At 45.3% G+C, this 13,152-nt stretch overlaps 1 protein-coding gene across 8 annotated transcripts in view; it reads left to right on the plus strand.

The window, feature by feature from the left end:
* Window positions 1-13,152, plus strand: part of LOC119033544 (WD repeat containing planar cell polarity effector) — a 71,295-nt gene that overhangs the window by 34,425 nt on the left and 23,718 nt on the right. For all 8 annotated transcript variants that reach the window (XR_005079274.1, XM_037123825.1, XM_037123820.1 and 5 more), the window contains 3 exons: window positions 908-1,044; window positions 4,025-4,216; window positions 10,830-11,433. Coding sequence is in view for 7 of the 8 variants with exons in the window: in XM_037123825.1 (XP_036979720.1) it covers window positions 908-1,044; window positions 4,025-4,216; window positions 10,830-11,433 (933 nt within the window). In the remaining variant the exon portion in view is untranslated. The remainder of the gene's footprint in view (window positions 1-907; window positions 1,045-4,024; window positions 4,217-10,829; window positions 11,434-13,152) is intronic.

Raw genomic sequence — 13,152 nt, forward strand, 5'->3', positions numbered from 1 at the left:
CTGTATTTTGTAATGGTTTAAGCCTTGAACCAGTTTTCATTACAAATGCTTCATAATCCAACTTCAACATTGGGACAGACTGACTCAATTGACCTGATTTAAGATGGTGAGTTTTTCTGTATTTTCAAGCAGTGTGCTCACTTCCCTCGTGACTATTTGCATATTAATTTGAAATTTTCACACAACAGGATGATTTGAAGTGTAATCATACCAATACCGGCACGTTTATAAATATAAATACACGCATGCCACGGTTAATTGGCGGTTAGATTTCTAAATCTCGGGGTGCAGCCTTACTCGTTCAACTCAAAGCAGGATATCTGAGAGACATGTGTAACAACCCCCCCTGCTTTCCATTTAATTGGTTTCATAAACAGATTAATTTGAAGGAGAGGGGGGCTTAATTGCTAATCAGCGTTTCCATGCAGCTCCTGAAGAGTTGAACAGGATCAAGTGTGTTCTACCACAAAAAGGCCTTAGAGCCTGCAGTACACTGACAGGGGAAGAGAGAAGAGAACAGGGGATGAAAGAGATACAAAGAGTATGGGAGGCAGTGGAGAGGAGAGGAGAGAATTAGGTGAAGGGGAAAGAGTAGTAAAGAAGTAGTGAGGGAGAGGAGAGAGAATGAGAGGCAGACTGAGAAAGACTGAAACTTCTGTCCTGCCACTCCAAACTAATCTAAACTAAACTTTGCAGTGTAAGAAGGATAATTATTAATGGCGCTGCAGTGTAATGAAGTGAAACCACAGAGGGGAACTTTTAGAAAATATTATCAGAATGAATATTTAATTGTTGTTTTTGATGTACGCCTGTGCAGGGAGTTGGCGAATGTCACCTCTACAATAGGCTGTTGTTGTTTGTTCGGCATCATGACATTCAGTGACCGGTGTGGTGATGTCATTCCCAGCGGTGCTGAGCGACAGGCTGATTCTGCTGTCCTTCCTGGAGCAGAGCCAAGTGGCTGCAGTCTACCTCAACCAAAAGAACCAGGGCTCCCCAGAGACTGGCAGGCGAACAGACAAACTCTCGCCCTCTGAAATCAAGGTACAGTAGAACGCATTGATGAGAGTGTGAGGAGTAATTGAGTAATGTGTTGGTGTTTTGTGAGAGAGAGAAAGTAGAGCGTGTCAGAGTCGAAAGGAGGAGACCAAGAGAAAGCAGCGACAAAAAAAGAGCGTTAACTTAGACAGGTGTCATACCATATCCATATCCAACTCCTGTCTTCATCCTACCTGCCAACATTTCCAACATTTGTTTTTGTATTTTCAATTCCATATCTATTGCGTGAGATCAAAGGAAACCTGGAAACAGTAAATGAAGAGTAAAAAATTCAGTCACATACAAGAATTGCCATCATGAAAAACTTTGAATTCTGGTATAACAGGTCATATCTGGTTGCTTTAAATGAAAACATCTATAGCATCTCAACATATTAAATCTAAAGAAACCAATGTCATAAGAGAGTCGCTCGTTACCACAACACTGTAGCCAACGCTGTCGCTCTGATGGCAACCTTCAGCTGTTTCACCCAGCCAAGAAAACATCTTGTCACATTTTCAGCTCCTCCTAACACAGGTGATTGTGACGTGTAGTCCCCCGGTAAACACAGTGACGTCTTCGGGCTGTGCATTCCCTCCTGACCGGCTGGTCTTGGGTTATATTCTCTCTTTTAGAGAGAAGTCAGACAGATGTGGACCGTTGTTTGCTAAGAAAATGTTAAATGGGACATGGAGATGTCACATTAGTGAATCGAGCAGCATGTCACAAAACCCTGTCACAAAACCCTGCATTACAGCACATTTTAAATGACAGTGTTGCTGAGGTACAGGTCCAGTCGTCAATGACTTTTAGCCCTTAGACAATGGCATTGTCTATCAGCCCAACCCTAATTTCCATGTTGATTTTATAGCCAAATATCTTGTGCATTTGGCTTGATACAACTTGTAAATGAAGAGCCTTTTTTTTCAGTGTCTGTTTCCATTTCTGTGCACAACAGGTGCTCAATGTGTGAGTTTAAAAAAGCGTAGGTCGCCTCCAATTCTACATCTTTCCTGTTACTGTCTTTTAATCTCTCATAAAGGTGGGTATTGAAGGCAGTCAGGTCTGGAGGTGTTTCTGGAGGTGTTAGTAACAGGTCTGATTATGTGCCGTTCCGTTCTTCCCGCTCCCAAAACAAAACTACACTGTGTCCTCCTTCACTAGCTGGCTAACCGCTAACCCTGGCATTATCACATTACTGCCAGGCCCTTTTGTTAAGGTGTGTGTGGGTGTGTGCGCGCGTGCATGTTGGTGTGTATAAAAGCAATCGTTCCTGCCGTGCGTCTGTCTACAGAAGCAGAGACCTGATAAGACACTCCCACACCACCACCACCACCACCATATTGTACATCCCACACCTCTGTCAGTGCAAGTGCATGCAACCTGCAACATACACACACGTGTACACACGCACGCCCAACTACCCATCCCCCCACAACAAACACACACACACATGCACAGGCACATACACATCGCCCTGGTCCAGTGGGCTAAGCTGGAGAAGGGAGAGCGTGTGGGGGGGGGGCATTGGAGGGGGGGGCTAAACTAATCCGGCCCACAGAAAGTGGTTTTTGATTATTGCTGACCAGCAAACGCCAGCAGAAAAAAATGACTAGAAGAGGGAAGAGATGGGTAGGGATGGAGGGATGGAGGGATGGAGGGATGGAGGGGGCATGCAGGGGGGGTAGAGATAGAGTGTGTTATTAACCCCAGTGATTTTCAGATTTTTCCATTTCTAATCTGTCAGTGATCTCCCGTTCAGCTGTTAGGGGCAACTCTTTGTTCCCTTTATCATCAGATGTACTTCCATCATTTTAATTTGCCTCTGTATTTTTGTGTCCAAAGCAAATACCCCCCCTCCTTTCCCCCAGGGGGGCAAGAGGGGCAGACATGGACCACTGAACCTTAAATCTGCTCTTCTCATACAGTACAGCTTGTCGATTCACTAATTTCTGCATGTTTCTGTGCTTTTATGCATTTTTTTTTTTTTTTACTGAGGAGAATGTTTTTTGTAGTCCTGATTTTACAACATCAACAACTCCTCTGCACCGTGACAGAGGTCATGGGCACATGTGCGTATGATTGTGTGTGTGTGTGTGTTTGCTAATGTGTGCGTCTGAGCCGTTGATGCTGGTAGCTGGTGTATTGTGAGTGTGACTGGTGATATAGAGCGTATGAAAGGCCTGTATGATTATAGGAATCGCTGTGTGTGTGTGTGTGTGTGTTGGTGGCTGTTAGTGTGTGTGTGTGTGTGTGTGTGTGGTGTGTGTGAAGAGGGAATGAGCTGTGGTGTACATGAAAGCCGGGGTCACAGTGTAAGACCTGCAATTTCACCTGCTTTATAAATGCTTCTAGATAGAGCACTGTTTGTTTAATGGTGTGTTTGTGTGTGTGTGTCTGCACTTTGTGTGTTGACAAAAGTGTGTGTTGATAGACTTTTTACATCAGTGCCTCTACTTGTATGTACATGTGTATTTGTGTGCATACATGCATGCATTCATGTATGCGTGTGTGTGTGTTTCTTAGTGAGTGTGCGTGGCCCCCCTCTTCGCCCCAAGCGCCACGAGAGCTCATTACTGTGCGTCTCTTTGTTGTGGCCCGTAGAGCGTGGCGGACCTTCCAAAAAATATGCACATCACTAAAACAACAAGCCCAACAGAACAAAACACACACACACACACACACACACACACACACACACACACACGCGTACACATTAATAATGGAAGATAAAAAACAACCTTAGACATCAACAAAAACAGAATGGGGGAAGGACGAGAGAGTGATGTTTGGGGCTACAGATGTGGAAGTTTCCTCAGGTGGGTGAATCCAAATGGATGAGTCGTTAATAAACTTTGATAACTTCCCCTCCTTCTGAGGATACGTTTTGACTCTTTTGTGCGTATCTGCCAGTGTTGGTTTTTCTCTCTTTCTCTCGCTGAGAGTGCACACTCCTTGTTTTTTTGTCACGTCTTGTTATGTTCAGGTGTTGAGTGTGGACGTGAGTGGACGGGGTCGCAGGCTGCACAGGCGCGTCGGTCTCAACCGTCTTCAGGACGTTGCGTTCTGCTGGTGGAACCTGGACGAGCCCGGTGACGAGCTGTGGCCTTGGACTCCCACAGACGCACACAGGAACAACCTTGTCCTGCTCAGCTGCTCACCTGCTGAAGGCCTCAAGGTAACCCACACACACACACACACACACCTACCTACAAATCAGTTGGTTTAGTGGCTGTTTTTAAAGGCAAATTAAGTCATTATTGACTTTTAAAGAAAGTGCTGTATGCACCAGTAAATTTTACATTGAGTGGAGCCGTGGAGTGCAAATTTGAAATTTCCAGAGAACTTAATGAACTCATGGGGACAGACCAAAACCTTCAAGGCTCATTTATATTCCCTCTCCCTGTCGCTGCCCTCATATGTCCACACGTCCTTCACCTTGGAATGGATGTTAAGCAACAGAATCGGTCTCACACAGACCTCCACTTTCCTTCGTCATCATCCAACTCACAGCTGTTCTGTAGTCAATGTTTGTCTCTGTGCCCGGGTAAAGAGACATCATACAGATTCTCACAAACTCCTATAATCTCTCCTCAGAAAGTTCTTGAATTTTTAGAACTTGCCCCTTCCTGTGTTCGGGTCTCATTTGAACTGTTGTCTAGAGTAGAGACAGAAGGCTCTGTCCGTATCTGTTAACATTAAGTATAAATTAGCCTCTACCTTTCCCTTTGCTTGGGAGCAAGTTGCTGCCCAAAACAAATGAACTGAAGTATTCTTCACAAGTAAGATGAAGTGTAGGACTGATGCTACCAGACTGTAGCAATGTAGAGGAAGCTGATGATGAAAACTGAAACTCTCATGTTTCCATAAATCTACGCTGTATTTAAAGGAGTAGGAGCTTCAGATAAGAACCACTGCTTCTTCACATTCAAGTGATGTGGTCAGGATGCTTCTGAGACAACTCTCATGGACATAATTAAGGCAGTTCTAGCTGGAATGAGACCCTGGGACAGACCCAGAACATGTTGTGAACCTGACATACCCACCTGACCTGTAAACACCTTAAGATCTCCCAGGATCAGGACACGGTTGCTCACAGCGACACAGACCCGAACAAGTTAAAGACAGCTGATGGATGGATGAATGTAGACTTAACTGTGGATCAATGAAATGTCCTGACTTCACTTATAATGCCATTATTGTGACCCTTTACTCATTGCTTTCATGTGAAAGAGTTCACCTGCTTGGTGCACTTTCTGCCATCTTAAGTAAGATGAAGATCCTGCTCACTGGCTCGTTCAGGTTGAATCAAGCTTTCTGCATCAGCTCTCATACAAGCACATTTCACAAGACTTTAGAGTGAACAAGCTCAGCTAAACCCAACTAGAAATGGGAACAATTAAAGACAAAACAAGTAAAGAAATGAGAAAATGAGACAGAACCTAGCGTTACATTTTTTTTATACTTTCAGTGTCATTGAAGCCACTAACCACTCTCAGGTACTTTCACACACATGCTGTCAGGCACACACACAGAGTGAGGACACATAGTGAAAGAGGCACCAAAGCTGCTGTTTTGAGTGGAGACCTGTGTTGTCGTGGATGGGATTGGGGATGGTGCGTTAGTCACCTCAAGGGTGGCACCTCTGTGTTGCACCTCCGTGCATCACCATATGAAATAAGCAGGAGAGCTAAGCTGTGGTACAGCGTGAAGGGGAACGCCTACACATCCTCACACACTCACACTCACACACACGCTTAGACATACATCCTTATGGCCTCTGGCAAAACCCAACCCGTGACCCGATTCTGTGTCAACGTAGGATTGGCCTTGTGCCGAAAGCAGATGAAAGATCCCAAATTACCGAACCGGGCTTAACTCAACTCCTCGTACCGTGTACCTCGGTAAGCATATGCAAAATATTCACCACAGCAGGGAGAGACGGGAGAGAGGGAGGAAAGATGAGCGTTACCAATTGCATGCGAGGAAAACAAATTCACGCAGGAGAGAATGAGGGAGGGATGTGAGCTAGGGGGGGCACTTGAATATTGAAATAAGCAGAGCAGATGTTGTTCGTCGCTTTTTCCGCTTCTTGTTTTTGGAACGCTCTTCACATTTATCACACTCCTTCACCTAGTTTATTCTCTCTGTCTCCTCCAACCCCCCAGTCCTCCTTCTCCTCCTTCTCCTCCTTCCTTCCTCCACGCTTCAAGAACATTAAAGTCTCTTCGTGGGGCTGCGGCATCGCGCTCTAATGAAAGCGTTTGTTGTCATTTTTCAGATGCACGGTGTGAAATTAAGCGAGCAGTTTATGTAAGAGCCGTGGCGGGAATCAAACGCCGGGCACACATCGGGAGACGCCAGCTACTTCAATCACTTCAAGCTCATATATATGTTCCTTTTGTTCAGTTCGCTATCTGCCGCACTAAGCCAATTTTCTAGCCAGTCTCTCGGCATTTAAAAAAGTCTGATTTCTTTCCCTATGTGGTCTTAATTCGTATGCTCCCCCCCCCTTCTCCTCATGCTGATAAGTGGAGCCACGGCACGCAGGGGGGTGGAGGGTGGGAAGGAGAGAAAAACACATACATAGTTCGTTTTTATGCAGCCAGTTAACATTTTTAATTATCCTTCCTTCATGCTTAGCCTCCTTTAACCCCCCACCCCCCCCAAAACAACACAACACACACAAACCTTTTCCTGGAATTTAATAATCTTAATGAAAAGAAAACACCAGATGAATGTTTTATGCTTTTTTTTTTTTAGTTGTATGTGTGTTTATGTTTACGAACATACTTTTTTGTCCTTAAAGCGTATGACTGTCCTGTTATCTGTCACCAAACAGTTTCTCTGCCGTTGTTTGATCTGCACGTGTGTGATTTCGGTTGTCTTTTAATTATTTTTGACTTTAGCACTGTGCTGTGAGGCAAAACAAGAGGAAAACTAAACAGATTGTCCATGAAAGACATCCTTAAATTAAATAATTTCTATAGAATATGTAAAAAATAAATCTCCTCCCCAACTGCTAGAATGCTGTGATTACGAGTGTATTAGAGTTTAAATTAACAGTTTAAAATGGCTCATTTTGTCCCTAAAACATAAAAAGCTGCAGAATTAAAGCATGTACAGTGGAAAGAACATTTTCAGCAATGCACTCCAATCATAATTTGGACCATGAAAGGGTCGGGTGTGGAATCCAAAGTGCAGAATTACCCCCAAGCTCCACTGCTTTGTAAAAATCACAGAGGAAACACGGCTGCTACAGTTTCAGGTCTGGTGAATAATGTTCCCTCCGTGCTACAATTATGTTCAGTGCTACCAATTATGACAGTTAAGGTGGTGAGGAATATTGTGGTTAGTAATCCTGCTGTGCCTGTGCATTTTCTCACATCAGTACCTCAACACTAACCCTAATTCACACACCTAAAACTTCCCAGTGCCACCACCACCACCACCACCACCCCTCCCTCCACACCCCACATCCCTTCATCCCTCGACTCTCCTCCGAGTCCCTCCGTCTCTCTCTCTCTCTCTCTCCACCCGTCTCTCCCTGTCTTTCTCTGCTCCGTGAGCTGGAAAATTGGCTTCAAAAGGCCACTGCTGTGAACAAGGGCCAGCCACACAGTTGGGCCCGTCCGCTTTATCTTTCACGCCACGAAGGGGAAAAAAAGGTGCTGGTGAGAGAGAGACAAGAAGAATGGAGAAGAATAGTTTTGACCAGTCACTGAAACCAATAACCAGGAGAAAGCTACTTACTTGAGGCCTCTCTCTCTCTCTCTCTCTCTCTCTCTCTCTCTGTCTGTCTCCTCTCGCTCTGTCTCTGCTCTCTTTGCATCTTTCTCTCCATGTCTCCACACCTCCTTCCTCTCTCTACTCACCTCCATTCCCACTCTTCCTCATCATCCTTTGTGCATATTTCTTTCTGTCTGTCTGTCTCCCTCTCTTTCAGTCTCTCTTGCACATCCTTTCACTCGCTTGCTCACTCCCTTCTCTTGACCTTATTCATCATCTTTTGTATTTTGTGCTCTCAGAACCAACAGTATGTTCACAGGCAAACAAGTCTTTGCTGTTATGAATATATTAAAATGACACATGCATGCTGTATTTCAGAAGAAATGGCTGTTCCAGAATGTATTGTTTGGACTTTATTCATACAACAATCTCTAAAACAGAGGTGCAAATTGTTGAAAACTGTCCTCTCTAGTCATCCTCTCATTCCCTGCTGCTGTTTAACAGAACGATTTTTGGGTTTATAGTAAAGCACCCAAAACCACTCACAGCAAACTAAACATGAGACTGAGCTATATTAAGTTTTGATGTTCCTAAAGTTTATCACGTACAGCGGCATGAGCGGTTTTAGAGTTTGTTTTCAAAGATTCAAACCTGACAAAATGAGAGTACCATGCTCTAATTTTGCAATCAACCGTGTTGCATCATGGGCCTTTTGCTTGCTTTTGCTCAGTCTGCACTGGATGTAAAACATGTAAAACACACAACGCTGCAGTGCCCAAATAGGCCTGCCTCCTCATACTTCTCTAACTATAGTGAAAAGTAAATTAACTCGGACAACTCTGTTAAATGTTATCTTTTCATACAAATCTAGAAGTGTATGCCCACAAAGTTATGTAAATCTTTCCCTTTGCTTTCACTATTTTTTGAGGTTTCATCCCCAAATTAGATATCCCATTATCATGATAAGAGAGATGCCTTTTATGGAATAATGATTTTGCTAAGTTTCTTGTCGATAAATAAAATGTCAGCCAAGCTATAAATCAGTAATCCTGATTGTAATGCTGTTATGACAATTAATATTGTCATTTAATTTTACCCAAAAAATTGAGTAAATACCTACATGTGGTGAAGACTGCAGCATATTTTAAGGGCTATTTAACTAAATTTGTGAACAATGGTTGAACATGTGTTAATTTCCCCCATCGTGTATTGTGTTTTGTCAAAATAAAAACAAGACCAAACATAAATTCATCTTGAACTTGACATTTTTGGTTGATGCTGGTTGAACCAATCCACACAGTATTTACTTGTTGCCTCTGAGGAGTAGCTGACACTGTCCCCCTTCTCCTTTCCTTGGAGGGTCACCTATCAGGGGAGGCAGAGCTGAATCAGCTGCCCCTCATCCCAGATGGTGCCATGGTGGCATGCTGGCGCAGCGGGCAGCGGGCACTAGCAAGCCGGGCATGGGATGAAAAGCTGAGAGGATGAGATGTGGTTGGGGGGTCAGGGTCGGTGGAACTGAAGTAGGTCTTGTGATTCCTGTGACAGCACTCTGTGGGATGGACTCGCCGGACCCTCGCCCGCAATGTGTTTTGTGTGCAAGTTTATTAAATGCATTTGTCACTTTGTCCCTGTGGAAATGTAGCTATCCAGAGAACCGCGCCATTCCAAGGATCCCCACCCCGTACATGAATTGAGCCCCTCACGCCTGCTGCCGCAAATAAACACACACAGGCACACACAGCACCCACCCCCCGGGGAGCAGCAGGAGCTAGCTCTGGGGGATTATGGAGAGGAAAAAAAAAGCTTTCAGGAGGACAGTCATCTGCTTCTCTCCTGCTGTAGACCATGGGCAGGCAAAAAAACTCCTCTCTTCCTCCCTCTAAGTCCCTTTTTGGCAATCCCTGCCAAAAAACTGGGCCGGGCAGCTTTGTGAAAGGAAAGGAAGGCAGGCAGGCAGCAGATCCCTCTTTCTGTCTGCACGGCGAAAAGAAATGGGCTCATTTAGCCAAAGCTGCCACGGTCAATGCAGGGCTCTGATAGAGGCTTTGGTAAGGTGAAATCCCTCCTAAAAAGCTCCGTTAGCGACTGTGGAACTGTTGGGCTGCTGTTTAGTACTGGCTGTTGTCTCCTGTCATCCACCTACTGTTCCTGGTCCCTTGTGGGTGTTTTATCGACAGTACCACCCGTGACACGGCCTATCTCCGTCGGTGTCAATGCTTGCTTGCTTAGCGGGGCCATTGTGCCCACTCCCACCAACTGGTTGTGGTTCAATAAAGAATAATACAAATTTCTGGATATATGACCATCGGTCAAATAATTCAGAGCTTTCCTCATGTATCATCCTCTTAATATTGAAAAGGGCTTGTTTCTTGTCATTCGCCGTGTCTAGTGTTGAGCTCTTGGCTCTTTGCGCAGGTAAACAGAGGGGGTTGTTTATCGCCGGGTGCTGGGTGCCAAGCCGTGGCATGCTCAGGGAGAAGATGTTGTTGACCTTGAGTTAAAATGGAGCTCTTATCATTAGGTGTCTTGATTGACAGCCGTGTGTTTATGAGCAGTGTGGAGGGCTCCATTTCTTCCATCTCCAGGGGGTTTGGGGCTGCTGCCATGGTATTACTCATTTCTCTGTTTGTCTTTCTCTCACATGCACTCTACCACATGTTACTCAAAGTAGAGATATTTCACTCAAAAACACAAATGGTGGCTACTGAGAAAAAGTTAGAGGACCCACAAAGTCAACAGTATTCATCATCTGGGAGGACCATGGGTAGTATGACTAAAAAGAGACGCACAGTTGCTCAGTTAGATTATAAATCTAAGCTCGAAAGTAAAATATTTACAGTTTTATACCTTCAGCTTACAATTAGTGTGGCAGTTTGGTGCAGGATGATAAAATGGGTTAGTGAGTAGGGCATGCTGCCAACGTTTTTAAAAGAGAAAAGAGTTTATACATAACAACATCTTTTTTCTGCGTTGTTGTCACATGATTTATAATGAGGATGTTCAGATGAGCATCAGTCTTTGAATCACTCTCTTTTTTTTGCATTTCTTCCCTCTGAAAGGTCCTCAGATCTGTCCGGACAGAAGGCAATCCCCTGGACTGTCGCTTCAGCCTGCTCCAGCCGTACCAGCTGCTGACAGTAGAGCTACCTGTCGGACCCCAAGGTTCCAGAGAGGGATCCTGGGCTGACACCTGTGTGTACGAAAGTGCCCGAGAACGTCTGCGCCGCCTGTCCGTTACCCGTATCCCGCTACCGTCCCATCCCGTCTCCTGCTCACGTCACCCCCATGAGGCCACACTTCTTCTGGGACTGAGTGACTCCTCTCTGGTCCTGTATGACCAGCGACGAGGGGTCTCGCTCCTGGCCTCCTGTCCTGTAACTCCATTGCTCCTCACCTGGCACCCTGCTGGGGCCTTGGTCATGGTTGGGGGAGGGCAGGGGGAGCTGATGTGCTTTGATGTGGGCTTGGCACCTGTTAGCATGGCTCTGGTAGCAGAGGAGATTGCCTCAGCTGCTACGCTACGACTAGCTCAGCACCTGCGCTGCAGTGGAGGCCTGCAGGGACTGTGGTGGGGGACCAGCCTGGAGAGTGGACCAGAGGGGACTGACATCCTGATGTTGGCCCTTCATGGAGGACCACTGGCAGCCTTAAGATTCAGACTAGGTGGGTAAAATTAGGTTCAAAACAGAAAAATGTCACAAAACTTCACACATCTTTTTCATACGACAGGTTCGTAGGAGATGGATGAGCAGAGGCTCCAAGCAAACTCCTGAACTCTGATCACCTTCATAGGATCAGACAAAACTCAAAATTAGGGCTGCAAGTAATCTTCATTGATTCCCTCATTCATTCTTTAGTCTATAAAATGTCAGAAAATGGTGAACAAAATCATTTGCATTATGGGAAATGTGGGCACCAGGTTTGAAACAATGTTGGACTCCTTATTGACAGTTTTTAGAGAAGTGATCAAATCGATAAAGCCTTTTTTATTCCACTCATTGTTCTTCCTTTTCAGCCACTGAGTGACATAACTAGAGTTATAAGTGCAGCTTCCCTTAGAGACAAAAAAAGCCTCATCCTATGTTATCCATGTATGTAGTCGTACTCATCAAGACCTGTTAACACACTTTAATGTGGAAAAATGGTGGAGTTACCCTTTAATCGACAAATTGATTAATGCCCTGCCCTGTGAGTTGCCTACAGGAGTTTATGCACTAAGTGCTAGAAGTTAAATATGAGTAAACATTTGCAATTCTTTAAACAAAATCTCTTTTCACACACAAGTCTGTAGACGGCTGTAAGCTGGAGGGACATGTATGAATCTTTCGTCACCTCATCAACAAGCCTTTAACTACGCTTTAATGAACACTCCATCCAGGGACTGGCTGCATCATCATCATCATCATCATCATCTCCTCCTGATGAAGGTGCCCTCCTTCCTTCAGAGACTCTTCCTCTGTTTTGGATCTGACACTGTATCTGAACCCCACTGTGTAAATATGGCTGCTGAACGGCTCGACCTCTCCACTGCCGAGGGAAGTTAATTTGTTGACGGGCGGGAAGGTTAGCAGGAGTCACGCTCTCAGAGGTCATTCAATAATCGCCCCGGGGCAAGAGCCCCCCAGGTGCATTCTGGGATGCATTTTTCCGATAAATCGTTTACAGTGACTGCGCAGTCCCTCGGGGCCCCCAGATAAAGTTTGCCAATCAAAATTTTTTCCGAAGCAGCCACCTCACCCTTTAACACACTCACACACAAACTCACGTACACACATTCGCCGTCTTTAATTGTGACTTTGGAAAGAAGATGTGACAGTGGCACGCAGCTCTCTGCTGAAGTTTGAAAGCAAGAGTGCGGGGGTGGGTGGAGGAAGGTAGAAGATTGTGTGCATTTGAGTTGGTGTGTGTTTGAGGGTGTGTGTGTGTGTGTGACTGTGTGTATTCAACTGCGTTTGCCTGTGTGCATAGGGAAAGGGGAGGGTGTCTTCCAACAATAGCTTCCTCTCCTCTGATCGTCTGCCAAGGTTTTGATGAAGTAAGTCACTGCACGTCTTTTCTCCATGATAATTCTTCCCCCCACACACACACGTGTGTGTATTCTTCTATTTCTGTGCTTCTACACACACACACGTACACAGACACACACAGACACACACTCCAACTCATTTGTTTGTTTGCTTGCGCTCCTTCTCTGTATTGACTTGTTTCATAAGGCCCGCTACATGACAGAAGGAGTGAGTCGGGAGGCGGCGAGGAAGAAAGACTTGGCCAAGCTCCAAGTTCTCTTTTTTCCATAGGAGGCAGCCCTCCCCGGTGCCCCCCCACCCCCACCCTCCTGCCTGCACCGAGTTATCTCATCTGGGCACACGTTGGCCGCGGCTG

The sequence above is a fragment of the Acanthopagrus latus genome, chromosome 15 (genome assembly GCF_904848185.1).
Source record: "Acanthopagrus latus isolate v.2019 chromosome 15, fAcaLat1.1, whole genome shotgun sequence".
In the NCBI taxonomy this organism is placed as follows: Eukaryota; Metazoa; Chordata; class Actinopteri; order Spariformes; family Sparidae; genus Acanthopagrus; species Acanthopagrus latus.